General features: G+C 43.9%; 2 protein-coding genes across 10 annotated transcripts in view; one reads left to right on the plus strand and one right to left on the minus strand.

Moving 5' to 3' along the window:
- Iqch (IQ motif containing H) overlaps positions 1-17611 on the minus strand; it is a 193244-nt gene extending 175633 nt beyond the window's left edge. For 3 of the 5 annotated variants that reach the window (XM_040739799.1, XM_040739802.1, XM_040739803.1), the window contains exons 1-3: positions 17490-17611; positions 8961-9083; positions 8399-8490 (exon numbers count right to left, since the gene is read on the minus strand). In XM_040739799.1, coding sequence (XP_040595733.1) covers positions 8399-8490; positions 8961-9083; positions 17490-17540 — 266 coding nt within the window. In that variant the 5' untranslated portion in view covers positions 17541-17611. Of the gene's footprint in view, positions 1-8398; positions 8491-8960; positions 9084-17489 lie in introns of those variants that run through there. The other 2 variants (XM_040739798.1, XM_040739801.1) reach the window with 2 other exon arrangements.
- An 85-nt stretch (positions 17612-17696) lies between these two features.
- Aagab (alpha and gamma adaptin binding protein) overlaps positions 17697-25285 on the plus strand; it is a 41298-nt gene continuing 33709 nt past the window's right edge. The window contains exon 1 of one of the 5 annotated variants that reach the window (XM_013117457.3): positions 17697-17851. In XM_013117457.3, coding sequence (XP_012972911.1) covers positions 17779-17851 — 73 coding nt within the window. In that variant the 5' untranslated portion in view covers positions 17697-17778. The other 4 variants (XM_040739805.1, XM_021230402.2, XM_040739807.1 and 1 more) reach the window with 4 other exon arrangements.

The following is a 25285-nucleotide window of genomic DNA, read 5'->3' on the forward strand; positions in this document are numbered from 1 at the left end:
ACCTAAATGGAATCAAAACAGAACGCTAACCCATACACAATCTAAGAAATAAATAGTGCCTTTGGTAGATTTATCAACACAAAAAGGGCAAATTCACTAAAGTGCAGCGGTGAAAAAGAACGAACAAAACATAGCAGAATATCCAAGAACTGTGGGACACCTATAAATGGTGTAATGTCTATACAATGAGAATACTGGAAGAGGACAAAGGAACACGAAAGTGGGTAATGGTAGCTGAGAGTTTTCTGAAATTCCTGACAGGTCCAGTAATCTCGGAAATATCAGCCTGGATAAATACTATAAATTACAGGTATGCATATCAAATTCAGATGACAGGAAAACAAAGACAAAGGGAAAATCTTGCAAGAGAGAAAGAAAACCTTACCATGAGGGAGGAACTAGAATCCAAATCAAATGGTACTTCTTTCCACAAACAAGGCAAGCAAGAAAAGGTGGATTGAAACCTTCAAAACATGGAAAAACGTATCAACCTGGAATTCCAATCTAGCAAAACCGTGTCCCAAACTGAAAGGGAAATAAAGACATCTGTGCGTGAACCAGAACACAGTCAAACTGTTTGAGCTCTGTAGCAGAAAACTGTCTAAAGGAGATCTTTGAAAGAAGGAAAATGACGTGCCAGACGGGGCTACCCAAGGCAGAGAGAAGCCGGCGCTCTCTGCCACATTCCTTATATCCCACAGCCCCAGCTGACTTGCAGCTTCTGTCTCTCAGTTGATTGTGTATGTGATGAACACGGCTTCTTGTTGGACAGAAACAAGAACCTCTGCCCTCCCCCTCCCCCACCAGAGTGAGTCTTGTGGTGGATTGTTGTAAATGGTAGTCATGATGACACTGTCTAATATCATGTATTAGACATCCAAGTGCCCCTCATGTAACTGGCCAGTGGCAGCACATACATGTCTGCCCTCCTCCTCTGTATGTATCACACACACACACACACACACACACACACACACACACACACACACACACACACACACACTGGGATGGGGTGCAGGGACCAGGAACAGACTGAGACCGAAAGGTAGCCATATGTAGTAGTGCTGAGATTTATGTCCTGCACAGGACAACCGGAACAGGCTGGATCCAAGGTGCTTTGCCCATGATTGACAGCAAGCCTTTCTCATCTGCACTCACTGTTAAGAGAAGCCTCTTTTCAGTCTGCTGGTCTTCAGGGCTACTCATTTGTTTACTTGCCCTCCTCAAATGCAAGCACAATCGAGTATAAAGTGAAGGCTCCCAACACTGCTGGTCCAGATGGCAGTCACTCTGCTAGTGTCAACGAGTGGCACATGGCCATTAAGAGCCGTGTGAGCAGGAAGCCTGTCAGCCAGCAACAGGAGCACAAGCACTGCATTTTCACACAGAACCACTGCCAGCCAGTGTGGGGGTCAGAGCGAATCATACAAAACAGTTTCGACTGCTCAGACTAACGGCTACTTTTGATAATGTCCTTATCACTGGAATGACCGGCAGGAAAGGCTTGCACTTGCCAGCGCCAATGATCACTTTGTGTACCTCCTGGCCGTTTGTACTACTCCAGCACCATTTTCCCCTTGAGTAGTAGCAACTAGTGTTGCTTACAAGGAAAACCACATTTGTGAAAAGCAATCTATGGTGTAAGAGGAGGGTACCAGATGGCAGAAATTTGATCTGGACTTGAATGTGGGCCCCAACACTGGCCACCTCCTTTATGACTTAAGTCTCAGTTTCTTCAAGGGGAAAATATCAACTTCATGGATTTAAAGAAAAGGAAAATATCAATTTCATATGCATGAAGAAAGTCCTTGGGGCTGGTTGGTGGCACACACTTTTAATCCCAGCACTAGGGAGACAGAAGCAGGCGGATCTCTGTGAGGTCAAGGTCAGCCTGGTCGACAGAGTGAGTTCCAGGACAGCCAGTGGGTAAAGGTGCTTGATGCACAAGCATGGAGACTAGAGTTCAAATCCCCAGTGCCCACATAAAGAACCAGACGTGGCTCTGTACCTCTGACCTCAGTGCTGTTGGGGGCCAGAGACAGGAAGAATACTGAGGCTCTCTGGCTGCCTGACCAGCTCCAGGTTTAGTGAGAGACTCTCTCAAGGGAACACGGCAGAGAGTGACAGAGAAAGACACCTGAAGTCCTCTTCTGGCCTCTGTACATATACATGTACATACACGACACATACACCTACAGCCCTGCACACACATGGAGAAACCATTACAGGAGGTCGTTCAAACTGTCAAGTGTTGTGAAAATACTGACAGCGATGGAGATCATGAACAAGGAGGGGACAACAACTGTGGTGTGCTTGACCTAAATCACGTTCATAGGTGCTCAGTCCAGAGTGAACCCCTCCCCTAGCAGAGGAAAGCCTCACTGGTCCTGGCAAGGCTGACTCTCGGTACTCACAGCAGCTGTGCTTTTCTGGCAAAGGCGCAGCCGAGGCCCACACTGCTTGCTGTTTGCCTCCCTTTCAGAGGGGCTCACTGCCCCCAGGACATTTGCAGCAGTCTTATAGTCTGAGAGACACTGGGGGTTCCTGCCAGCCTGACCACCAGGTCCCAGCCCTGCTTCAGCCCAGTGCAAGGGGCTTTCTCTAGCCTTTCATAGCCACAGGGAACAGGAAATTTAGGACCAGGCTCTTGATCATGCAGAGGCTGACTCTCCATGCGACCAAAGAGTGCTGGTCACAGGTGCATGCTCATCCCAGGGATTTCAAGCACACATCATCTGTGTCAGAAACTCCAGATTCTGGCATCTCAGCACCTCTGACTGGGAGTCAGTAACAGAAAATCACAAACCTGTTTGAGAACCATGACCAGACCAGGAGATAAGTGTGCACAAGGGGACACCAGGTGTGTACAAGGAAGGCATAAGAATTATATTTACATAAGAAAAAATTAGGACTTGCTTTGTACAATAGTCCTAATTTGCTTTCCTATTGCTGTGACCAAAAATAACTTGGGAGGGAGGGGTTTTTTTTTCAGGTAACACTCTATTACAGAGGAAAGTCAGGACAGGAACCTGAAGATGGGATCTGAAAGTGGAGTGGAGACTTGAGAGAAACACTGCATACTAGCTAGCATCCACCTTGCTCAGCCAGTTTTCACATAAAACCTGGGACCACCTGCTCGGGGTAGCCACTACCCATGGTGGGCCAGGCCCTCCCACATCAACCAACAATTGAGACTCTTCCTCACAGACATGGCATAGGTCAATCTCATCCGGCCAGTCTCTCACTGGAAACACCCCCTTTCAAGGCAATTCTAAGTTATGCCGGGTTGACAATAAAGACTAGACTAACCAGCACAACTACTACATGATATTCTTGTGAGTGACATCTTCCTTACTCTCAGGTGGATAATCACAATTTGTCTTGCACTTGACCCAAGAGACTGTAATAAACAGACTTGGTTTCAGAGCCTGGTGTGTTCTGAGGAAAATGATGAACAAAGCAGGTTTCATAGGCCAGAGCTCCTTGAAGAACTACTCTATCTTTCTAGTGTTTTGACCTTGGTCCATCTCACTTATTCTGAAGTTACATCCTACCTTGCATCCTACAGCTCTTGCATCCAAGGGATGCTCTTGCCTCTCCTCCAGACTTGTAGGGATCCTAGAAACTGGCAGGCTTCCTACCTTCCTGAGAGGAAGACCATGATTATTCAATTGCATAGAACAGGAAAGAGAACACCCAAGGACCCCTTTTGGATGCCAACTTCATGCCCTGGTCTAGGTCCTCTTCCACTCTTCTAGATCCTAATATGGGGAAAGGACATGCCTTGGCAAGAGGGGAGGACCAGGTAAGACACCTCTTGGTGTCTCCCCAGAAATGTTTTTATTCCATTTGCTATTAGTTTGCTCTTTTTGGCCCTCATACAAGTCCCCCATCCTTTCATCTAATGAGAAGAGAGACAAACAGACAACTCAAGACAGGAGAGCTCACTTACTGGATTATTTCACTGGTGGCAGATGCCTCCTTTGATGACTTCTAACCATACTCTCCACTCTGGGGCTCTTACCAGATGTTTGTGTGTTTGTCTGACACTTTGACACACACTGACTTCACCTACTCCTAACCTGCCTATCATCTGTACTGGCCTCTGGCTGTGTCTTCCTCTTTTGATTTTAAACTAAGACTCAATATCCTTAGTGATGAGTAACTCCATATATTTTCTTCCCCAAGAACCCTTCTTTATTTTTCCCTATAGATTCTTTCTTTTCAAAGAATAAGTGGATCAGTCAATCTGCCAGTTATAATTTAACCTATTTGCAAGTGACAGTCCTAAACTTAAAAATTAAGACTATAAAATGAGGGCTGGAAATATGGTTTAATGGGTAAAGGTTCTGTGTCACCAAGCCTGATAACCTAAATTTGATTCCTACAATTTATATAGTGAAAGGCAAGAACATGTGCACATGTGTTACACACACATACACACAAATAAATAAATGTTTTTAAACATATTTTTAAAAGATTATAAATAGCTGAAAACTCAGGTTTTATCAGTATGGGCTGGCAAATTTTATCTCATTGGATTGTTTAATTCAAGTAAGGAACTTTTTTTAAATGTTAGTTAGATTTGCCAGGATTTCTTTTATGAAGGTTAACATACTGAAAACTATTGCAAACATGATTGCACTCTCTTTCAATAGCATTAGAATCAGAAGACGGGGTTTTCTCCTGCAGACTTCTTGGCCATATGATCTTGTGCACATTACTCGGTCTTAAGTCTTTGTCTACAAAATGTCGATAATGATTTACCCAATGTCATTGCAGGACTGATTTTAGGCAACACACATCAAAGTAACTTAAGGCTTTTCATGTAACTGCACACATGTGTGCCCAGTTGCCTGTTGTTTCCAAGACTTTTTCAAAGTCAGCAGTGGCGTTGTCTAGTCACTTAACCTTAGCTTCTCAGCTCATCCTCCTGAGTCTTAACACCCAGTGTCTCTTGCTTCATCTCTCCCAAACCCGGTCTCTTCTGCATTAAGAAGCTCTAAGTTCAGCCTCAGTTAGTAGAGTCAACAGCATTCCAGCCAGAGCTGCCTAGTGGGTTACTGCGCCTGTGTCCAGCCTGAACTTCCCTACCAACTGAGGCTAAGAGGCAGTGTTTGTCAGCTTGTTTTCTATAAAGCCTCTAAAGAGAAGAATTACTGAACTGGGGCAATGGCTCAGAGGTTGAGAGCACTGACTGCTCTTCCAGTTCAGTTCCTGGTTCAATTCCCAGCACCTATAGGGCAGCTCACAACTGTCTATAACTCCAAGATCTGACACCCTTACACAGACACATGCAAGCAAAACACCAATGCACATAAAATAAAAATAAATTATAAAAGGGGGGAGAATTACTACACTTATGGCTGTGGTTTTGAGCTCAGCATGTCAGAGGCCTCCAGGCAGACTGTGACAAAGGTGTGGGATTTCTCATGTGTACAGATGGGACTCACCACAAATCCACAAGATCAAGAATCACAGATAAAGTGTTTTATCTTAGAAAATATGAAAAATATTATGGGGAGCTCCAGAACCCTTAAATGGCACTTTGTCATGAGAATCACAAGTACAAAAATGTGTCTGTATTGGGGAAAAGACACAATGAAGATGTTTGGACTAGGAAAAGAACTTACTCTTCAAATTCCCAAGAACTTCCCTCCAGTGAATGACTGAAAGCTGTTAAACACTTGTCACACGCCCAGTCCAGGAAACTGCCACAAGGCCTCCCACAGAAAAGTGCACTGGGGAGCTAACTGCTAGTGCAGGGACGACTGAAGCCCATGCAGCAGAGGGCTAAGTCCTGAGACCACTGCTTCAGATTCCAAAACGCTGCTATTGAAAAGAAACTGCTTCCACTACAATAAATCTTAAATCCAGCTGTTTTCACTGACCAAAAAAAGGAGGAGGAGGAGGGAGAAGAGGAGGAAGAAGAAGGAACAGTAGCAGCAGCAGCAGCTCCTCCAAGGTCACCACAGAACCTGGTTCTTTCTTCCATAAGCCAGTTACCCCTTGCCAGCATTGTAGATCCACACAACTCTTCTACCTTCTCAGTGGCCCAGACCCCAATATTTGGGGTGACTCATGAGTCTCACTCTTCTTACCTCTATCTAATGTCAAGTGCACTGGGGTTCTTTCCAAATGTTCTGAATGCAAGTTTTCCTTTCCCTGTCCAGCCCTGCAAACACCTTCACCTAGATCTACACACCTCAGATTAGGACAAGATCTGTGACTGATTGACCTGCCTCTCATATCTAAAGGCATGCTTAGCAAATAGCAGCTGTTCAATACATGTTTGCTGAATAAATGAGTGACAGGTAACACATCTGATGACGCATGGGTTACTGCTGGCAATCCAGCTGCTGATCTATCTAGACTGTTTGTCCCCAGCCTCTGTCTACAGCATTTCCAGTGTCATCTTTACAAAACACCACTTCCATTAAGTCACAAATTGACACAAAGCCATCAGTGCTTCCTCCTTTCTAAGGAAAGAAGTTTAGACTTTACTCTTGCCCAGTCTGTCCCCTGCTCTACCTGCCCATTTTTCTTTCCCCATGTCACTCCACCAAGCTGACTTGTCTCCCTGATGAATAGACCTTCTGAGAGCATGCTCTATGTGGTCTTCATGCATGTTCTATTATTCTCCCCAGAAAATGCTCCCTTTTCCTTTCTGTGTGCCTGAGCCCATGAACTACTTTACCTGTGGACTCTCTAGAATGGCCTACAGTAACCTCTCCACACTGCAATTTTCACCAAGTTCAATCCACAGAGCACCAACCACAGTGCTACCAGGAGTACAGATTCCTGGAAACCCTTAAATATGGGCTGATAAATGGTCCTACTCAGGATGACAAGAAAGGGGACAGAGAATGAGGCTTTAGATTCAGACACCCAGAAAGAAGTGGAGATATGGATCGCTGGTATATTGATACAGCAAGCAATCATTGATGAAGCTAGGCAAGGCTGCTTGCCCTTGTTATCTAACACTAGGGCGTCTGAGGCAGGAGGATCACTATCATTTGAAGCCACCATGATGGTGACACAATATTCCTGTACCATGTTGTTCATCATTGTGTCATTCCCAGACCCTTTTTGCTTCCAGAAGGCCCCAGATGGAATGAATTTTCGTCAATTCCTCGGAATGAGAACCTCATATGATTCCATGTGATAATGGGTCCAAAAGGCAAATGGTGATTGTGTGACTAAGGCTGGAAGTAGGTCCTTGCCCATCTCTCAGGCAGCTGCCTTCCCTGTACCATACCATCTTAAAGGGGACTGCTCCAGTCAGCACTGAGATTGTGAGAGACCCTGAGGCAGAGGCTCTTAACATAACTGTGCCCATATATATTCCTGACAACAAACTATGAGATAATAAGTTTTGCTGTCCTAAGATTATTAAACTCGGATAATCTGTTACAATGCATTAATAATTAATACCTAGATGGTATCGCATCTAGTAAGTGAGGATAAAAATGTGGTGAATATAGAATAACCTGATAGGACAGACGGTTATGTGTGCAAGGCAAGGGAGATATAGGGATGACAGGACAGGGTCACCTCTATCAAAAGATAGTGGATACCTGCATCACCACCTTCATGACGTAGACAGGGGACAATGCCTACTCAAAGCTCTACTCCCCACTATCTAGCACTGGGACTTGGCTCTGCCTACACCTCTCCATGTCTCCTTGCAGTTTCAGAACACTACCTTTACCACTTACCACTAGTCACATATGCTGGGTCCATATACAAAGCACAAAGAGCCGCAGGGATTTAAGACTAACTACCAAGGTTAATCTATAGTCATTCATTAGGAGGCCTGACTCTTAGGATATATTACACAATGCGCATCTCAATCAAACTATATTAATTTTTTTGCTTACTATAGATACGAAAATTACTTTTAAGATTGGCTTTATATGAGTATGCTTGTGTGACTGTATGCACGGTGTATATTAGGGGAAGGAGGAGTGCTCTAGAGGCCAGGAGACGTGTCAGACCTCCTGAAGCTCTGAGCCCACCTACTGTCTGTGTGTTTTGGGAACTGAACCCAGGACCTCTAGAAGGGCAGTGTGTACTCTCTGATCTATCTCTCCCTAAATTACTTTAATAATTAAGCACATGGAAGCACAAAACTGTAAACAATGCATCATGGGATCTAAAGAGTGTAAAATTCTTTTTTAATATTTCCTTGAATAATTTTAACCATTTCTCACCAAAAAGCAACAGCAACCTGGAATCCAAAAACAACTGTCATGCTGCCAAACAGTAGGACTGAGGGCAGCCTACAAGCAAGTATCCCTAAATTCCAAATTCTGACACAAACTTAAGGCCTTTCACCAGGAGATAAAAGATTCTGGGTTGTATTTACTTCGGGCTGCAACATGGCTATTTTACTTACCATCTGGAAGTTATAGGAGAATGTACGCTTTCATCCACAGGAGCCGTTAACACCTGGTGGTTTACAACATCTAGATACTTCTCGATGTGAATCTGTTACAGAAAAGTCAAAGTTCAGGCCATTATGGTGGATGTAAAATACTCAGCTAATTTACTCCATTTCATTAGGTCAATACTTTGGATTGTGTAATTAAGCCCCCCAAAATGCACAAAACACTATGTGTTATTACAAGCCTAAGGTATCATTAGGCATCTCAAGGCCACATTACTTCAAATGTCCCAAAAAACATAATGAACAATTGAGACTAAAAGCTAAGTGACCTAAAGCCCTCATCACAAATGAAACTGCACCAAAGTCAGTAATAGCTTGGCTGTGTAGATCTGACCCAGCATATCAACATGCAATCTTTCTCCTACATGAGTTTCAAGCAGCCATCTGAAGAAAACAGGATGGTAGTCACCCTAAACCCAGCTCTGCTAAACAGCGACATAGAGACCTGTGAGGGCCATCGATCCTTCCTTCTTTCCCCAGTATTTTATTTACTGTCTAAAGCTTTACTTACTTTTAACCCCATTTCAGTCCTTTGGATTGCTGTCTCAAGATTCTTAATGTCTAGAGGGTCTCTTGTCTCCCCACTTGAGAATTTTGTTAATTTCTCCTTTAATTGATGAAGGTCCTCCTGGACCTGAATACAAAAATAAACAAATAAATAAATAAAATAGATTGAAGTATACATTGTCTACCTATTGCAGATTTATTGTTAGTTTTGAGACATGGTTTTGCACAGTCTGGGCTAGCCTTGGGTTTTTCACTAAGTAGCTAAGGATGACCTTGGACTTCTTTATCCTGCTGTCTCCTTTTCCAGAAACGGGGATGATTACAGGTGAGCACCAAACACACAGGCTTTTATTCAGTTCTGGAGACTGGATTCAGGGCGAGGCAAGCACTCTAGCAACTGAGCCACGTCTTCAGCCCTGTAGTTAACGACCATACAGACCTACAGTGGGCTTGAGTCGCTAGACACACATGGCTCTATGGGTTTCATTAAAAAGGACTAGCCTCCAGAGAAACCCTGTGTGTGGGGGCCGGGGGGGGAGACTAGCCTACGTGGCTTTAGGGCAACCCTATCATCCCAGAGTTTGGACAAGGAACCTTCTGAATCATTACTATTTTGTGCTGCTTCTAGAAACAGAGTCAAGATGGAGGGGTAGCCAGGATGGCTCTGCTCTCCCAGGTGGTAAAGCAGATGGGCTGGAGATGGTAACTCTGCACAAGGCTCTGACTGCTACACACAGGTTAAGGTAAGAAAACAGGGAGCTTCCAGCAGAAGTGAGGCTCTAGCAGAAGCGGCTCTTTCACGAGTACAGCAAATGTGCACACAGGGCCTGGTGGCTTTCTGCCCTAGCAGGCTCTGCCACACACTGCTCTGAGGAAGCAGTCCTTTATGCAGGTCTTTGATTTTGTTTTGCTTAGTGAGAAACGGAAGTAATCCATGAAGGGGTGAGGGGAGCATCACACGCCATTGCTTTAGCTTGCCCTGCTGATGTGTGTTTCCTTGGAAATGGTGAACATGTTTCCGGCAGGCACCCTCGGGATCAAATCGGCATCAAACACAAGGAAGCGGCTGACTCTCTGCGTGCATATTAGAAACCAAACTTCAGATAAATGCAGATGGCACTGATTATTTCCTGGGCTGCTGCCACAAGGAAAACATTTTGTTATGCTAATTCACAACCCCAGACACCTGTTTCAGCAACAGTCACACCAAGAGCAATCTGCAGATTGGGTTGCTAAAGGCATTTTGAAAAGTCTACCTGTGCTCTGGTAGGATAACTGGACTTGCACATTGGTCCAGCCTATGTTATTGTTTACTTGGGGATGTTCCCACGGAACCCAGTGCCATATTCAAGAGGCAGAATTTGCATCTTTTCACTGATGCACATCAAAGTCTGGCAGACACATCTGATTATTTGTACTCTGCTCAGATCGTCACACAGAATAGAACCTCCAGGGCTCACAGATTGATACCTGAACACACTCACTATTTGCCAGGAGGGACCAAAGATGAAGAGGTATGCCTTCTGATTCTTTTGCCCAGATCACTACTGTGATCTGATTTACCATCTACTGCTTGAAAATATGTGCAGCGTAAGGGGCAGCTCAAGGGGAGAGCTTTTTGGGGCCCTGACATTGTGGTTTCTCCTAGGAGTGAACTGACTCTCTCTTCTGCTTTTGCAGCTCAACCGATCTTTTTATAGTGATGTCTTTCAATCATGTGAGAGAGTGAAACTGATTTGGTTTTAGTTCTCCTCCATCTGCCCCTACTATGAGCAACAATGCTCCTCCATAGAGCTGTGAGAGAATACGTAACAGGCCCAGTACAGAAGAACCCCGGGAATGGCAGCTGCACAGAGCTCCTAGCACTAACTCTAAGCATACAGTTTCCACGTATATTATCCAAAATTTTAGCACCTCCTCTAGTTACTTCTTTTTTTGCCAGAATAGAATCATTTCCCTTCTTTTTTGGAATTAGTAAATGAAAGTGAGGTAATGGGCATAAAAATGAAGCAATACAGGCTTTGTTGCCAGATGTATATGAGCTGGAACTCTGCCTGAACTTGGGAAGGTTCTCACCTGGAAATAGGAATTCACACTAGCTACTTCAGGGTAGATGTCAGAAATGATCTGTAACATGTTTTGTACAGGTAAGCCCCAGAGAAGGAGTGTGGACCCCTGCTCTCCGGATTGAAAACCCTAGCAAAATTCATTGCATGTGACTGGCTGACAGTATCACTGAGTGGAATTGCTCGTTCATCTTTCTCAAGAGGGTTCTTGGGTTCTTGCTAGGTTATTTTGTTCTATCCTCTTAAGAAGACTGCACTAGAGATGAGCATTGTGGGAAACACCACACCAGACCCAGCAGAAAATGGGATTAAATTCTAAGTTTCTATTATTTTTTCAGTTACATCCAGTATGCTGTATTGAAATTTTATAGGCCACCCATTATTATCTCTATGAACATCAAAAACACTACTTGCCATACAGTTTCTGCTTAGAAACTATTATTGTCTTGACAGTCTGGGGACAGAGCCATTATTAATAGAAACCCTTGAAAGGCTTAATGCAGCAAAGATTTGCTGTAGATCCTGAAAGATCCATGAAACCAGACGCCACAAAGTCTTCAGCAATATAAAATTCCATTTTGTTCACTTCTACTCAGCACAAACGTTGGCTGACTCATACTCATCTCTTGGAGTTACTTTTAACCTTGTACATTTTGATATATGTGTATGTTATAAATCATACACAGGGACTGATAAAGTCAATGAAAACATCAATCTGTCAAGTTAGCTTCATTGTTTCCAAGCTATGTCTTCAGATATAACTGCTGGACTTTTGTAATATACTTTCCAAAACTGATCAAAAAGGTGATTTTGATGGAAAAACCATGTATCAGTCATTGCAGGAACAGTATATTAAATGTACAGATACAAAGGAGACACACACACACACACACACACACACACACACACACACACACACACACACGATCTACTTAAGGATCAGCCCACATTGGATTTTACCACTTAGATCAAATTACATGTTTGTACTTGACTTTCTTCTATAGACTGAGGCCTAATACTTGCCTAGCATGGTTGTTAGGACTCCATGAAATAGGCCACAGCTCCCAGCATGGCCTGGTTCTCCCATATAACCCTCTTTACTTCTCTAACCTGACTAGTTGAGGACAGATTCAGCTAAAACTGTAAAAATATCTCAATTATAGGCCCTAAAGTAAAAGAAGTTGTAATTAATAGAATGTTGCCAATAGAACTCCATGAAGACACAGTTCTCTGGTTCCCATATCTGACAATGGCGCAGGATATTGACAGTTGGAACTGTTCTGTAAATTGCAAACATTTAGCTTTTCTGGCAAGTTACCCAGATAGTTCGATTACCACTTGTGCTTAAATTTGCTCCTAAGTACTTCAGATATATTCTCAAAGCACTACTGTCCTACTTTGCTTTCTGTTACTATGATGGACACCATGATCAAAAGCAACTTGGGGAGGAGATGGTGTGTTTCATATTACAGCTCACAGTTTATCTTTGAGGGGAGCCAGGGCAGGAACTCCAGCAGGACTGGAAATTGAAACAGAAGTCATGGAAGAACTCTATTACAATTTTGGTCTCCCTGGTTCATACTCAGTCTGCTATCTTACACAACACAGAACCATCTGCCTAGGGGTGGTACCATACACAGTGGGCTGGGCTCTTTGACATCAATCAGCAACCCAAAAACACCCCAGACTTAACCTACAGGCCAATCTGATGGAGGCAGTCCCCTAGGTGAGACTCCATGGACAATTCTGAGCTCTGTCAAGTTGACAGTGGAAGCTACCTAGAACTATGTCTAACCTTAATCTGTCCTACTCATATAAAAGGGTCTCTATGTATGTTAAATATTAGTACAGCTCTAATCACTTGTTTCTACATTCGGAGAGTTTGATTATCACGGAATCCTTCTGTAAAAAAATCAAACTACATGGTTTTACAAATGAATGTCTAGTTTCTAACATATACCATCTTTCCATGCATTCTATATAGATATATATATATATATATATACATAAACTTCAGAGAGTCATGAACTGTTGAAGGAATAGTTAACAGAAGGGCACCTAACAGGCCTCTGTGCAGAATAAAGGAGTACTGTCATGAATCCTTACTCTCCAACTCCTGCTCACATTGCATGGATTCACAGGTCCTATTATGCCACAGAGCATAAGTGAATTTAGCTTGCTCTTTTAAATGCAACAGTAAACTCTGTGGTGTGAAATCAGCCTGAGCTTTTGTTAAAATCTGATGCTAACCCAGTAAACGGAGTGTTTCTTTAACTGCTTGATGCTTATGGATCATGAGCAACTTAGCCATGTTCCCTGATGCAGATTCTGAGGAAGTAAAGGCTTCTAACAGGCCGAATTGCAAACATTTGCAGATGGGATGAAAAATGGAACAAACCCACAAGGAAACCTATCAGATGACACAGTATAAGTTCTGAGAGTTCTAATTGAGGAGATGATCTGAGGATACTGCTTTCAGGCTGTTCATGGGTATTACATTCAAAATTAAAATTGAGTTTGAGTATTTTAAAGTTATACCATTCAAAACAATCTTAAAATCAGTAATGGTTTTATATTCCCTGCCACTTGAAATAGAATTAGATAATTATGACACAGTTCCTGTTGTAGTTATTTTAATACACTGAAATGGAAAAGGAAGGATTTAAATGCCCAGGAACAAGGGGAGACATAGGGAAAGACCCTGTTTATACAGGGACAAATGGGTTGAAAGGCTTCAGAACCATGTTGGCATTTTCTGTATATATGGACCTACCTGCAATATTTATGTTTTCTTAGTTTCCGAAACATGAACTAATAGCACTAGCCTTGTTGCAAGGTCAAATTAAACTATATGCAGCAAGCACTTAGAATGGTGTGAGATACCTGGTAAGTGCTATGTTAACTTGATTGCTGTGATTTTTCTTTGAATCTATGTTTTGTAATATAATTGAAATAATGGCTGTCAGATTTGAGGATGCTCCCGAATTCTCTGCAAGGTCTATGAAGGCAGATCAGAGCCCTGGCCCCAGAGTTTCTGATCTAGTAGGTATGGAATGGGACCTGGGGATATGGTCTTGTAATATCTAAGCTGGTGCTGATGATGTTGGTCCTGGGACCACACCTTGAGAAACTTTGGTCTAAAGATTAGGACTTTAATGAACCTGACTGGGACAGGTGGAGATTTAAAATATCTGTGCTTTACAACCAATTAATTACACACACGCGTGCGCGTGCGCACGCACACACACACACAACACTTAGCAGAAACACTTTTTACCTAGATTAAAAGTAAAGGAAGGCTACTTTTATAGTAAAATAGAAACCATGTCATGTTGGGGAAACTGGATGATTTTGGAGTCTGAAGTGGATCCAACCCAAACAATACATTCTGTAGAAAAAGGCACAGAAGCCTACAGGTGATGTGACTAGCTCAAAGGTATTTACCTGTGCAAATATCAAAGCACGGTTAGACCTGAGTGTTCTGGCTCCTAACCAAAATTTCCTTTTAGTCAACTCACTTGATTATTGGTAGCCTGTTTGAAGAAATAGTTGAAGGCCCAGACAGAAGTATAATCCATGTGGGCACAGGGCAGTGCTGCTTGTCCCAGAACTCAAGACTCACTGAGAAGTGGGGAGGTTCCATATTGCCTCATCACGCAGATTCTATGTAGAGAATTCCATCCTACACAGAGATCAGCTCCAATAAATAGAATGACCCAGCAGTTGGTAGGCTTTCCTCCTTCACATAGCTCTCCACTCAGTGTGTCTAGAGAAAGCTTCTGCTGTGGAAATCTGTTCTCCAAGCATTACAGTCATTATCACCACCTAACTAGTCACCAGTAGCTGTAACCATCCACAAGTATCCATCAGGCCTGGCCCATTGGCATTCCTCACAGAAGCTGGAGGTGGGGAGGCCATTAGACTGAGATTCCAGTCACTCTTTCCTACACCCTGTATGCAATCCTTCCCAAGCAGCATGTGACCTCATGGTCTCCAGAAGTAAGGTCTCTACAGTGCAGAAGGTTAGCTAAAGTAGAGGACTCCTTGTGTGCGGCTTTAAGGACGCCATTTATGCTGGGGGAAGACGGGTGATTCAGATGTTTGGGGGTCACCTACACTCCTACAAGTAATCCCAATAAAACTAATTACTTTGGTGCTTGTCTTAGTTGGGGTTTTATTGCTGTGAAGAGACACCATAACCATGCAAATCTTATAAAGGAAAACATTTAATTTAATTTAATTGGGGTGTCTTACAGTTCAGAGGTTTTGTCCATTATTGTCATGGTGGGAAGCAAGGCAGCATGCAGGCAGACATGGTGCTGGTGCTGAGCGTCCTTACATCTTGATCCAAAGGCAACAGGAAGTGAACTGTCTCACTGGGTATGGCTTGAGCATATATGAGACCTCAAAGCCTCCACAGTGACACACTTCCTCCAACAAGGCCACACCTCCTAATAGTGCCACTCCCTCTGGGGGCCATTTTCTTTCAAACCACCATAGTTCTTCATCCGAGGAAAGCAAGTGTTGTGTTCATGTCTGCACACAAAAATCTCACACAACACCTTCCTAAACAAGCAGGACACCAGTTAATGTAGAGATGGCTATGTTACACCTTTCCATTTGAGTTTCACAACCCAATGTCACAAGTTGGCTCTCACTGTCATGTAACTTAAGTTAGTCAAACAACTTTATCTGGATTTCACTATGAAGAAGAAATACTCTTAATATACTGTTCTATCCTAGTCCAGACCACAAGAAATAATTGTTTTAAGGAAAAGTGGGAAAGTGAGCCCCAGAGTTCTCTCTTTATTTCTCCCTCTCCCCTCCCTCCCCCTTCCACCTCTCCTCCCACCCCTTGTCCCAGGTTTGGTGAAACAGGAAACTGAGTGCTCCTGTGGTCAAGGTCCCTGTGGGGAAGAACTGGCTGGTCCAAGGGTTGGGGGAAGTCTGGTTGTTTAATGCCAAGGAAAAGGGGGCTCTGTGTAGCGAAAAACTAACTGTACCCAAAGAGAGGTCTGGCCTTTGCCCTTGGCTACTGAGAGATGATCTCTAACCCCCCTGGGATGTCCTGCCTGACAGAAATGTCTGGATGCATTAGCCACAAGACAGTCTAACAGCAAACACAGTTCAGAGTGGGGTTTTAAGCTGCCCTGTGTCGGGTGTGATGTCTGGAGGAATCAGAGCCTACAGTGTGAGATTGAGCCGCAATCAAACTCTGAGTAGGAAAAGCTCAGGTAAGTGTCTCCAGCTGTCCAAATTCTGTATATGTCTGTGCCCGGGAGGAGGTGAAGATGCCCACAGACTCTTCTGGGATTGCCCCAGGAGCGTGCCCTATTATTGCTCTACTTGGTTTTCCATCTTTCTTTTCACTATGACAGATCCTAATCACAAGTGTAGCACATCTGAGTTTCACAAGTCTTGCTCACAAACAATATGATGTGAGGCTGTCTTGGGACCCATAGGCTCATAGCCAGTTTTTCTGACCTGAAGGTTTCCCTGGAGATTCATAACCTTGCACCTGGTGTCAGAGTGAGGGCACTAGTGGGGTCTATCCCCTCCGATGTTCCAGTTGGCTAAACTCATCACAGGGTAAATTGTTGAGAATGATGCAAGGTAAGGTTTGTAGATTCAATTCCTAATGGGGAAATCTATGAATCTGGTGCGTTTAGGGCTTGTATTTCTTCTAGAAGTGACTGACCTTTCAGGAAATTATTTTAAGCCTTAGTCAAAGGGAGCTAAATATGAGAGAGAAGTTATGGTAAGTGAGGAAACATCTTAAAGTGACCATATCTAAACTTGGAAAAAAAACAAAATACCTTAGCTATTTCAGAAAAATAAATTTAACTGTCACAAACTAAAGAAGTCGGGATTTTGATAGCTTTCTCTTTAGATTATATATTTCCCTGAGTTTTCATTTGTGCCACATTTCTATATTGATTTCTAGTTCAAGTTATCTTTAATGTTTGGTGTGTGTGCCCAGGCAAATTAAGAAGCACAGGTCCCATAATTCACTTTCTCTTCAAATTCTTTGAAACATCCTAATGAATCTGTGTCTCCCGCTAACCCCAAGTCACTGACTTTAAACATTTTGTAATATATTTTTAAATGGTGCCGTGAACACCTGAGCCTGCTACTGCAGATTTATAATCCCTGCTACTCGGGAGGCTGAAGCAAGAGGGTCACAAGTTCGAGGCCTGCCTGAAAGACAGCGTGATTTAATGACCAGCGGGTCTCAAAGTAAAAGGAGGGCTGGTGGTGCAGCCTCGTGGTAGTGCACTTGCTTAGCGCCCACCTGGCATGTTCTGTGTTCAACACTCTCCTCCCCACCCCCCACAAACACGAAGCACTACAGGGTAACTGTGTTTCCTGCTGTGAGGCCGAGTGTGAACGGCGGTGCTTGGGGGGGGGCACAGGTTTCGGGACTCGCAGGGAGGTTTGCGCGGCCGATGGCCGGGTCGGTTTCCCACCTGGATTAGGATGGATCCGATGGGGTCATTACCCTCCTGACCCTGCGCCATGGCTGGGGCTGGATAGAGGACTCTTGTCTCGGGAGGTGCGGCTTCCCGAGCGCTTCTAGGAGGCGGGGACGCCCGTCTCCATAGCAACGCGGCGCGCTCCACTGGAGAAGCGGAAGGGGATGTGCTGGCCGCCGGAGCTCAAAGCGCAGCGCGTCCTCTGAGCGTCTCCCCCTCGCGTCGGCCGCTGTGGTGCGGTCCAAGGCGGAAGCGTCAGCGCGGAACCTGCTCTGCTGCAGTCATGGCTGCCGGTGTCCCCTGTGCTCTGGTCACTAGCTGCTCCGCCACCTTCACCGGGGACCGGCTGGTGCAACGTGAGTAACCGGGCGCCTGGGCCGGGCTACAAGGCCCAGTTCGGAGCGGCGGGCCTGGGGCCGGCGGCTTCTCCCTGGCCCTACCAGCGCTGGGCCCCGGGCTCCGGTTCCTACTCAGGTGTCTACCCCCGGCGCTTAACCTTCTTCCTAAATTAAGTGAGGCCAATCTCCGATCTCCAGCTTCAGGGGTGCGGCAAGCAGCCCCTAACGGGATACTCAAGGCCCTGGATATTGTGCCCTTCAGCGAATGTAAGGCGCTGGAGCTGCGGTGTTGTGCTTTGGAGGTGATCCCCCTGCTGCTAGGGTGGTATGTTTGTTTCCTCCTGTGAACTGAAATGCTCAGGGGGGAAAGAAAGACGCTAAATGTCCTGCCAGGATGAGCGACTGACTAGAACTCCTGTGATTGTGGAGAGCTGAATTTTACTAACTGCAGCTCTTGGGCTAACTTTAGGCCCCTTCATAGCCATTTGTTGCCTACCTCCGTGTCTGATTATCAGGTAAATCTTTTTGGAAATAAACAAACCCATAGCTTCCACCAACCCAAAGGCTAAGAATGTTATCATAGTATCTGCAGCCTACAGCTGAGGCTTACCCGATTTTTAGTAATCCACCTACCTGATGTTCTCACCGATGTATTTTTAAAACGCCCTGATTTATGGCCTTTTTATTGTTACTATAAAAACACCGTGAAATTGTTACCATGTTGGAACGATTTATTTGAGGAAAACCCATTTCCTGTTCCCTGTCTGTGATCACTCATATTTGGCTCCAGAATAAACTCTTTTTTTTTTTTTTTTTTTTTTTTTTGGTTTTTCGAGACAGGGTTTCTCTGTGGCTTTGGAGGCTGTCCTGGAACTTGCTTGGTAGTCCTCTGCCTCCCGAGTGCTGGGATTAAAGGCATGCACCACCAACACCTGGCTCAGAACAAACTCTTAACTCCCTTTGAGGTGAGAGCTGTGGGCATTCTTGACTCAGACAGACAGACAGGACAGGACAGGACAGCATTGCAGTTAAATGTTTCAAATTCCTCCTGAGGTGCAGGTTCTCCAGCAAAGTGAGTTTGGGGTATTACTGCACCCAGTGCTTTTGCTTCTGGGCCCTAAGCATGGCTGTAAACTCAAGTGGTTTTCCTTTGGGGGGTGTGTTTTCTGTCTTTTAATTCCCACTGCCCTGTGTATACTAAGTATGACAGTGTACCACTGAGATAGATACACCCCAGCCTCAGAACTAATGAGCCCTGATGTGTAGATTGTCAGACAGACTAGTGAGGCAAGAAGAACTAAAGGGCCCGCTCACAGCCAGTTCTGTCACTCAAGAGCCTTGTGAAGTTGAGTTGCATGTAACTCATGACTTCCGTTTTAAACATGTTGACTCTTTACCCTGACTGTGGGTAAGTCACTTAACCTCTGCCCCTCAGGTTCCTGTCTATGGGAAGAGGGCAGTTCTTAGAGGATTGTGTTTCACCAGGCTAGCGTGTGGTAAGCATTGATAAGTGATTGGCATTATTATAAAAGCGAATCATCTGTTTAACTCAGGGATTGCTGATCCATAAAGGGAGTACAAGTGTATATGGACAGGTGTTTCAGGAGAGACAGTTAATGTTGGTTTGCAAATTTGTCGTAACCTGTAAAGCATTATGCAGTTTGTAATTATTTTTTTACATGTGTTGGCCAAATTAGGCAAGCTGTCCTTCTAGCACAGATATTCTATAGTTTGCTTATTGTGAACACTAGAAAGTTCCTTGCTAGGGCAAAAGCGTAATTACGCACTTACTAAATGGTAACCAAACTCTCTGCCATTCCCTTACGTCCTTCAAGCAATTCTCTTCCTTCCCTCTTGCCAGGTCTCCTGTCCTTTCCCGTTATAGTGTTTCATGTTAAATGCATACTCTGAAAGTAAAATTTAGCATATGGAGAAAAAATGTTAGCCAACATTTTGGTGGTGGTCTTTGCCGTCTCCCCTGGCCCCCTTCATACTTTCTGTATTTCGTAATTATTGTAATTATATACTTCTACTTCATATGTAGTTTTTAGCCTGATGTGTGTGTGGTGTGGGATGGATCCCAGGTTCTTGCACATGCTAAGCAACATACCCTCATCCCCTGTCCTGATATATTGATATATGGGGAATTGTGGGAACAACAGACCTTGGCCGGAGGCCCACTTCCCCATCAGCCTGGGACCAGGCAGCTGTAAGACAATGTTTACTAAAAGCATGTTTACTAAAAACAATACAGTGCCCAGGGCAATAAATTCCTGAAAAGGGCTCGCCCACGGGAATGCCCTGACCTCGACCTTTTCCAAAGAATAACCGCCTCTTTCTAGCCCACCCACCGCTGCCTCTGGTGTCAGGGTATATAATAACCAGCCAGGGTAGGGATAAAAGAGAGCCTTCTTGAGGAGCCTTCTGAAAGCCAAGGACCGGTCTCTGTGTCATCAATCCCGATACCCTCCCTCCGCACATTCTCAGACGCAGACTGTGCAGGGGGGCGCGGCATTAGGTAACTCCAAGTCTTGTTGAAATTAGGTGCCACTCTTTAGTGTCCCAATAGTTAGGAACGCAAGAGCAGAACGGTGGGCAGATTATTTGAGTAAGAGAAGCCATAAGAGGGTTGGAGTGATGGCTCAGCAGTTAAGAGTACTGGCTGTTCTTCCTAGAGGTCTTGAGTTCAATTTTCAGGACCCACATGGTAGCTCACAACCATCTGTAATGAGATCTGGCGCCCTCTTCTGGCATGCAAGCATACATGCAGACAGAACACTGTATATATACTAAATAAATACATCTTTAAAAAAGAAAGCCGGGCGGTGGTGGCGCACGCCTTTAATCCCAGCACTCGGGAGGCAGAGGCAGGCGGATCTCTGTGAGTTCGAGGCCAGGCTGGACTGACAGCCTCCAAAACAATACAGAGAAACCCTGTCTCGTAAATACCAAAAAAAAAAAAAAAAAAAGAAGAAGAAGAAGAAGAAGAGAGAAGCATAAGAGATGGTTTGTCAGCTCTCCCAAGGTCTTGGGGATGGAGACTGCAGATAGCATTAGGATGAAGTGTTTATGTGGCATTTGCTGTTTTGCCATCATTAAAGACTGAGTTACATTATTTGGGGGATGAATTTAATTTAGGAATAGAAGATAGAGGTTACTAAAATGAATGAATGCCTTTGGTCTAGCTTGGACACAGGTCTTGGGTTGAATCTGATATACTTTGAGGAGAAGGTTTTCTTGGTCTGAAAGAGGAATCCTGCCTCTGTCATCAGTCTTTCCATATCTGATCTGTTTTACTGCTTCTGGCCAACAACGAAGTATTTCTTAATCAAATATCAAGTTTGTTAGAAATTCCCTTTAATAATCAGTAGGCCTTGACTGTGGATAGAGTACTTAAATGGACTTTGTCAAAACTCTATTTGCAGTATTCCAGTTAGATACATACATAGCTAGAGGAGGCCTTCTTGTCTTACACTATTGACTTTTAGTAATTTATTTATTTATTTATTTTTGGTTTTTTTGAGACAGGGTTTCTCTGTATTGTTTTGGAGGCTGACCTGGAACTCGCTCTGTAGACTAGGCTGGTCTCGAACTCACAGAGATCCGCCTGCCTCTGCCTCCCGAGTGCTGGGATTAAAGGCTTGAGCCACCAACGCCTGGCTGACTTTTAGTAATTTTTAATTCCACTTATTTATTTGTGGGTAGGACACATATAAGGGTCAGAGGACCACTTGTGGGAGTTGGATCTCTTTCTACTGTATGAGTTCCTGAGATGGAGTTCAGGTCGTTAGGCCTGTCTGCAGGCCCCCTTACCTGCTGAGCTGTCTCACCAGTCTTACGCATTGACCATTAGAAGGAAACCAGAGCCCAGTACACTTGAGGAACTTGTGCAAGGTGTGGCCTGAGAGCAACTGTCTGTGTGTCAGGTCAGGATTCCTTTTGCCTTGAGTGTGTTTTGTGTGAGGCTAATAATTTTATTCTGAAAAGGTGTGATCTGGTAAATGTATATCAAACATGGAACTAGTGCCTGTTCTACTTAACACCACTAAAACCATGACTTTTTAAGCTCCTATTCACACCCTCAAGAGGAATGTTGTAAAAGCACACACTTTACCTGTGAAAACTATAAAATGTTAAGAGCTAACATCTTATTCCTGCAGAGTGGTTTAGTTTTAAAATAGGATGCCAGCCCAGCAACTATAGGCCACTTCATGTCTACATCTGAACAAGCTTCCAGAATATCTGGAACAAAATTCTTTCAATTATTGCCATGCAGAAATTTAGAGATCTTATAATAGTACTTATGTGTATGTAGAACTCTTCCCAAGTGTGTTTTTAATAGGGGTGTGTGTGCACACCCAGGCATGCCAAAGAAACCAGAAGAGGGCATTTGTTGGATGTTGGATCCCTGGAGCTAGAGTTATAAACAGTTGGGAGCTACTGGGAATTGAATTCAAGTCCTCTGGAAGATCAGAAAGTGTTTCTAAGTGCTGAACCATCTTTCTAGGCACCCTCAACTGTGTTTTTAAAAAATATATAATTTACTTTAGTTATCGTAATTGCAATAGGATAGGTTATTTCCATTTTTATGATGAAGAAACTGGTGTGTAAATACAAGGTTTGGTTTGCCCAGAGTGCCCAGGCAGTAACTGCTGTCGTGTGTGTTCATGGTCAAGTCTTAGCCCAGAGGAAGGTACAGCTGAACTGTTTTGTTATTCCTTAGTAGTCAGACTACTTAAGGTGGCTGCTTTGGAGTAAGAAATGATAGAGAGGACTAATACCTACAGACTTTTTAAAAATATGCTTTTATTTCTGTCTGGGATGATTGAAGACTTATGTTGGAAAGGGGGATAAATCTGCCCAGAGAATATATATCACATTAAAATAGAACATTATTTAACATGGGGAGTATGTGTGGTGTATTAAATATACAATAAAAGACCATCTATGTCTTGTCTTTAGCAATGTCTGGGGTTTTCTTTTCTCAGTTCATTATATCTGTTAGCAGTTCTTACTGTGTAGGAGTGATACCAGCAGATCACCTCTGATGTCCGTCTAGATGGAGGGTCTGTGTGGCAGTAACTCCTCCTCCTTGTGTTTGGTTGTGCAGTGCTTCTTAACCTGATTCTGGGTTGTTTTTGTTCGTTGTTCATTTGTTTTTTGAGACAGTTCTCACAGTGTAGCCCTGGCTGGCCTGGGACTCACTATCTAGACCAGGCTATCGTCAAACTCTGCCTGCCTTTGCCTCCTGAGCGGGAGTGGGCCACTCCACCCCACAACTGTGACATTCTCAACCTACGATTACTTTTACTTTGTTTTTATTATTTTTTTTTAAAGAATCAAGCCTTATTTTGAGATTTCAACAGATATTGTAGCAATCTTTTTGTCTAATGATCTTTAGATCACCAGCCCCCAAATAATGACACGGAGACTTATTAATTATGAAAGCTTGTCCTTTAGCTTAGGCTTGTTTCCAACTAGCTCTTATAACTTAATTAGCCCAATTTTTAAAATCTATAGTCTGCCATATGGCTTGGTTACCTTTCCTCTCAGGACAGCATGTCCGACTTGCTGAGTCTGCTGGTGAAATCCAAATGCCTAGAATCCTCCTCTTCTCCACCCCCCCATCCCACCTATCCTCTCCTGACTAGCTATTGGCTATTCAGCACTTAATTAAACCAGTCAGAAGGTGCCTTGGCAAAGACATGTCTTCACAGTGTACAAAAAGGTTATCCCTCAAGACATCTAACATATTGACTAGGAAATTTGTTTCTTCCCCTGTGTAGTACAAAAGGTTGAATCTAAGGCCACTTGCATCTTACAGGAGCCCTCTACTGCTGAGCTACACCCCCAGGGAAAATTTAACTTTCTGGGTTTAGAATTTAGAAGTCTTTGCTCTCTGGTCCTCTGGTTTCTAAAACAGTGGGTCCAAGAAAGCTCAATTCTTTGGATAAACTTGGCCTTGGAAAGTCTCAAAGCAAGTATTCACGATGTTACTTCTTGGCAAAACAAGCATTCTCAACAAGATAGGAGTGTTTCTTCACTCACCAGACTCCAAGGCTTGGAAAAGGCTTCTAAGTTACTGAGGACTCTTATTTCAGGGTAGAGTCTGATGTTTGGTGATGGCAGGGAGGAACTGGAGTTATAACTGGTGGTTTTCCTACAGCTTATAGAGATAATCTGAATGCCTTAGGTACAGTGATGTTTCCAGGTAGATGGAAGAGAGATCTACCACACGCACCCAAAGCTGTCACCACAGCGACTTAGTCAGTTGTCAGATGAAGAACAGTGATGGCCACTGGGAATTAGAGGGCAGAAACTGGTTTGGTTTTTAATTGTGATACTTAATACATTTAAGTTTTCCAGCTAATGTTAGGACTTGAGATTTTTGTGTTTGTTACAAGAGAGATGCTGTCATTAGCATAAGAAGAAGGGAAAGAGGGAGAAGGCTGTCCTCAGACTGAAGGGCCTTACAAACAAGACCATGCTGTGTTCCAGGGTGTAATCAAGACACCATGAGGTGAGCTTCTCCGAAGCCAGCCACTCAGAAAAGTTGGGGAGCCAAGATTTAACCCATCTTTCTGTTCTTGCAAAACATGACTTAACATTTTGGCAACCAGAATTGCACATTGTCAAAGTGGAGACAGGAGAAATGACAGATTTTCCCACAAAAGCAAGAACTTTGACAGTTCTTAAAATAAATTTCTACTCCTGGTGTGTGATCTCTGGAGCCTTTGGTGGGAAATGTATTGTGTCAGTCAAATAGTAAATGAAAACGTCTCTGTAGGTGCCTGTTGCTAGCTTCCTTATCTGTGGAGCAGGGCATCTGAGTTAACATGAGAAGCTTGTCACTCAGTGTTACGGACTGTTGATGAGGGCACCAGTTACAAGGAATTGTCTTTGCAGGAAGTGGGGAGGCGGTGTAGATACCTGTATGCCTTAGCTACGTGGTGCAGGACCATTTGTGACACAGTATTGTATCCCCTGCAAGGGTTGAGCATGTCTAGACACTTTCATTTCTTGTCTGTCTAACTGCTGACTTTTGTGCAATAGAAGGTGAAAACACTCTAGACAGTATGCAGTGGTCATGTGATTTTAACAGCTCGACACCTTTTATAATTCCTTCAGCAATAATTAAATTCAGTAAATAATCAACTCTGATGTAAAATCATTTTATAAGGTTGAAGTCTGAAAGTTATTGGAAACTTTCCTGGCAAGAATGACAGTCTGGACATGACATTGTATTTATGTTGGAGCCAGAGCACAGGTGCCTCAAATAGATCTCTGCAGCCAGCTTGCCCAGCAAGCAAGGTTGACGCAGGTCTCGGCAACCCAGGACAGTTGTGAAACTCAAAGAGCCTTTATGATGTTTTGCAAAGTTCAGAAACAACCAGCTTCGGGTTTAATTTTCCGTACAGACCTGACCCCTGGTTCTGACCTGCCAGCTGAGGC

Source organism: Mesocricetus auratus, unplaced genomic scaffold (genome assembly GCF_017639785.1).
Source record: "Mesocricetus auratus isolate SY011 unplaced genomic scaffold, BCM_Maur_2.0 Super-Scaffold_100691, whole genome shotgun sequence".
NCBI lineage: Eukaryota > Metazoa > Chordata > Mammalia > Rodentia > Cricetidae > Mesocricetus > Mesocricetus auratus.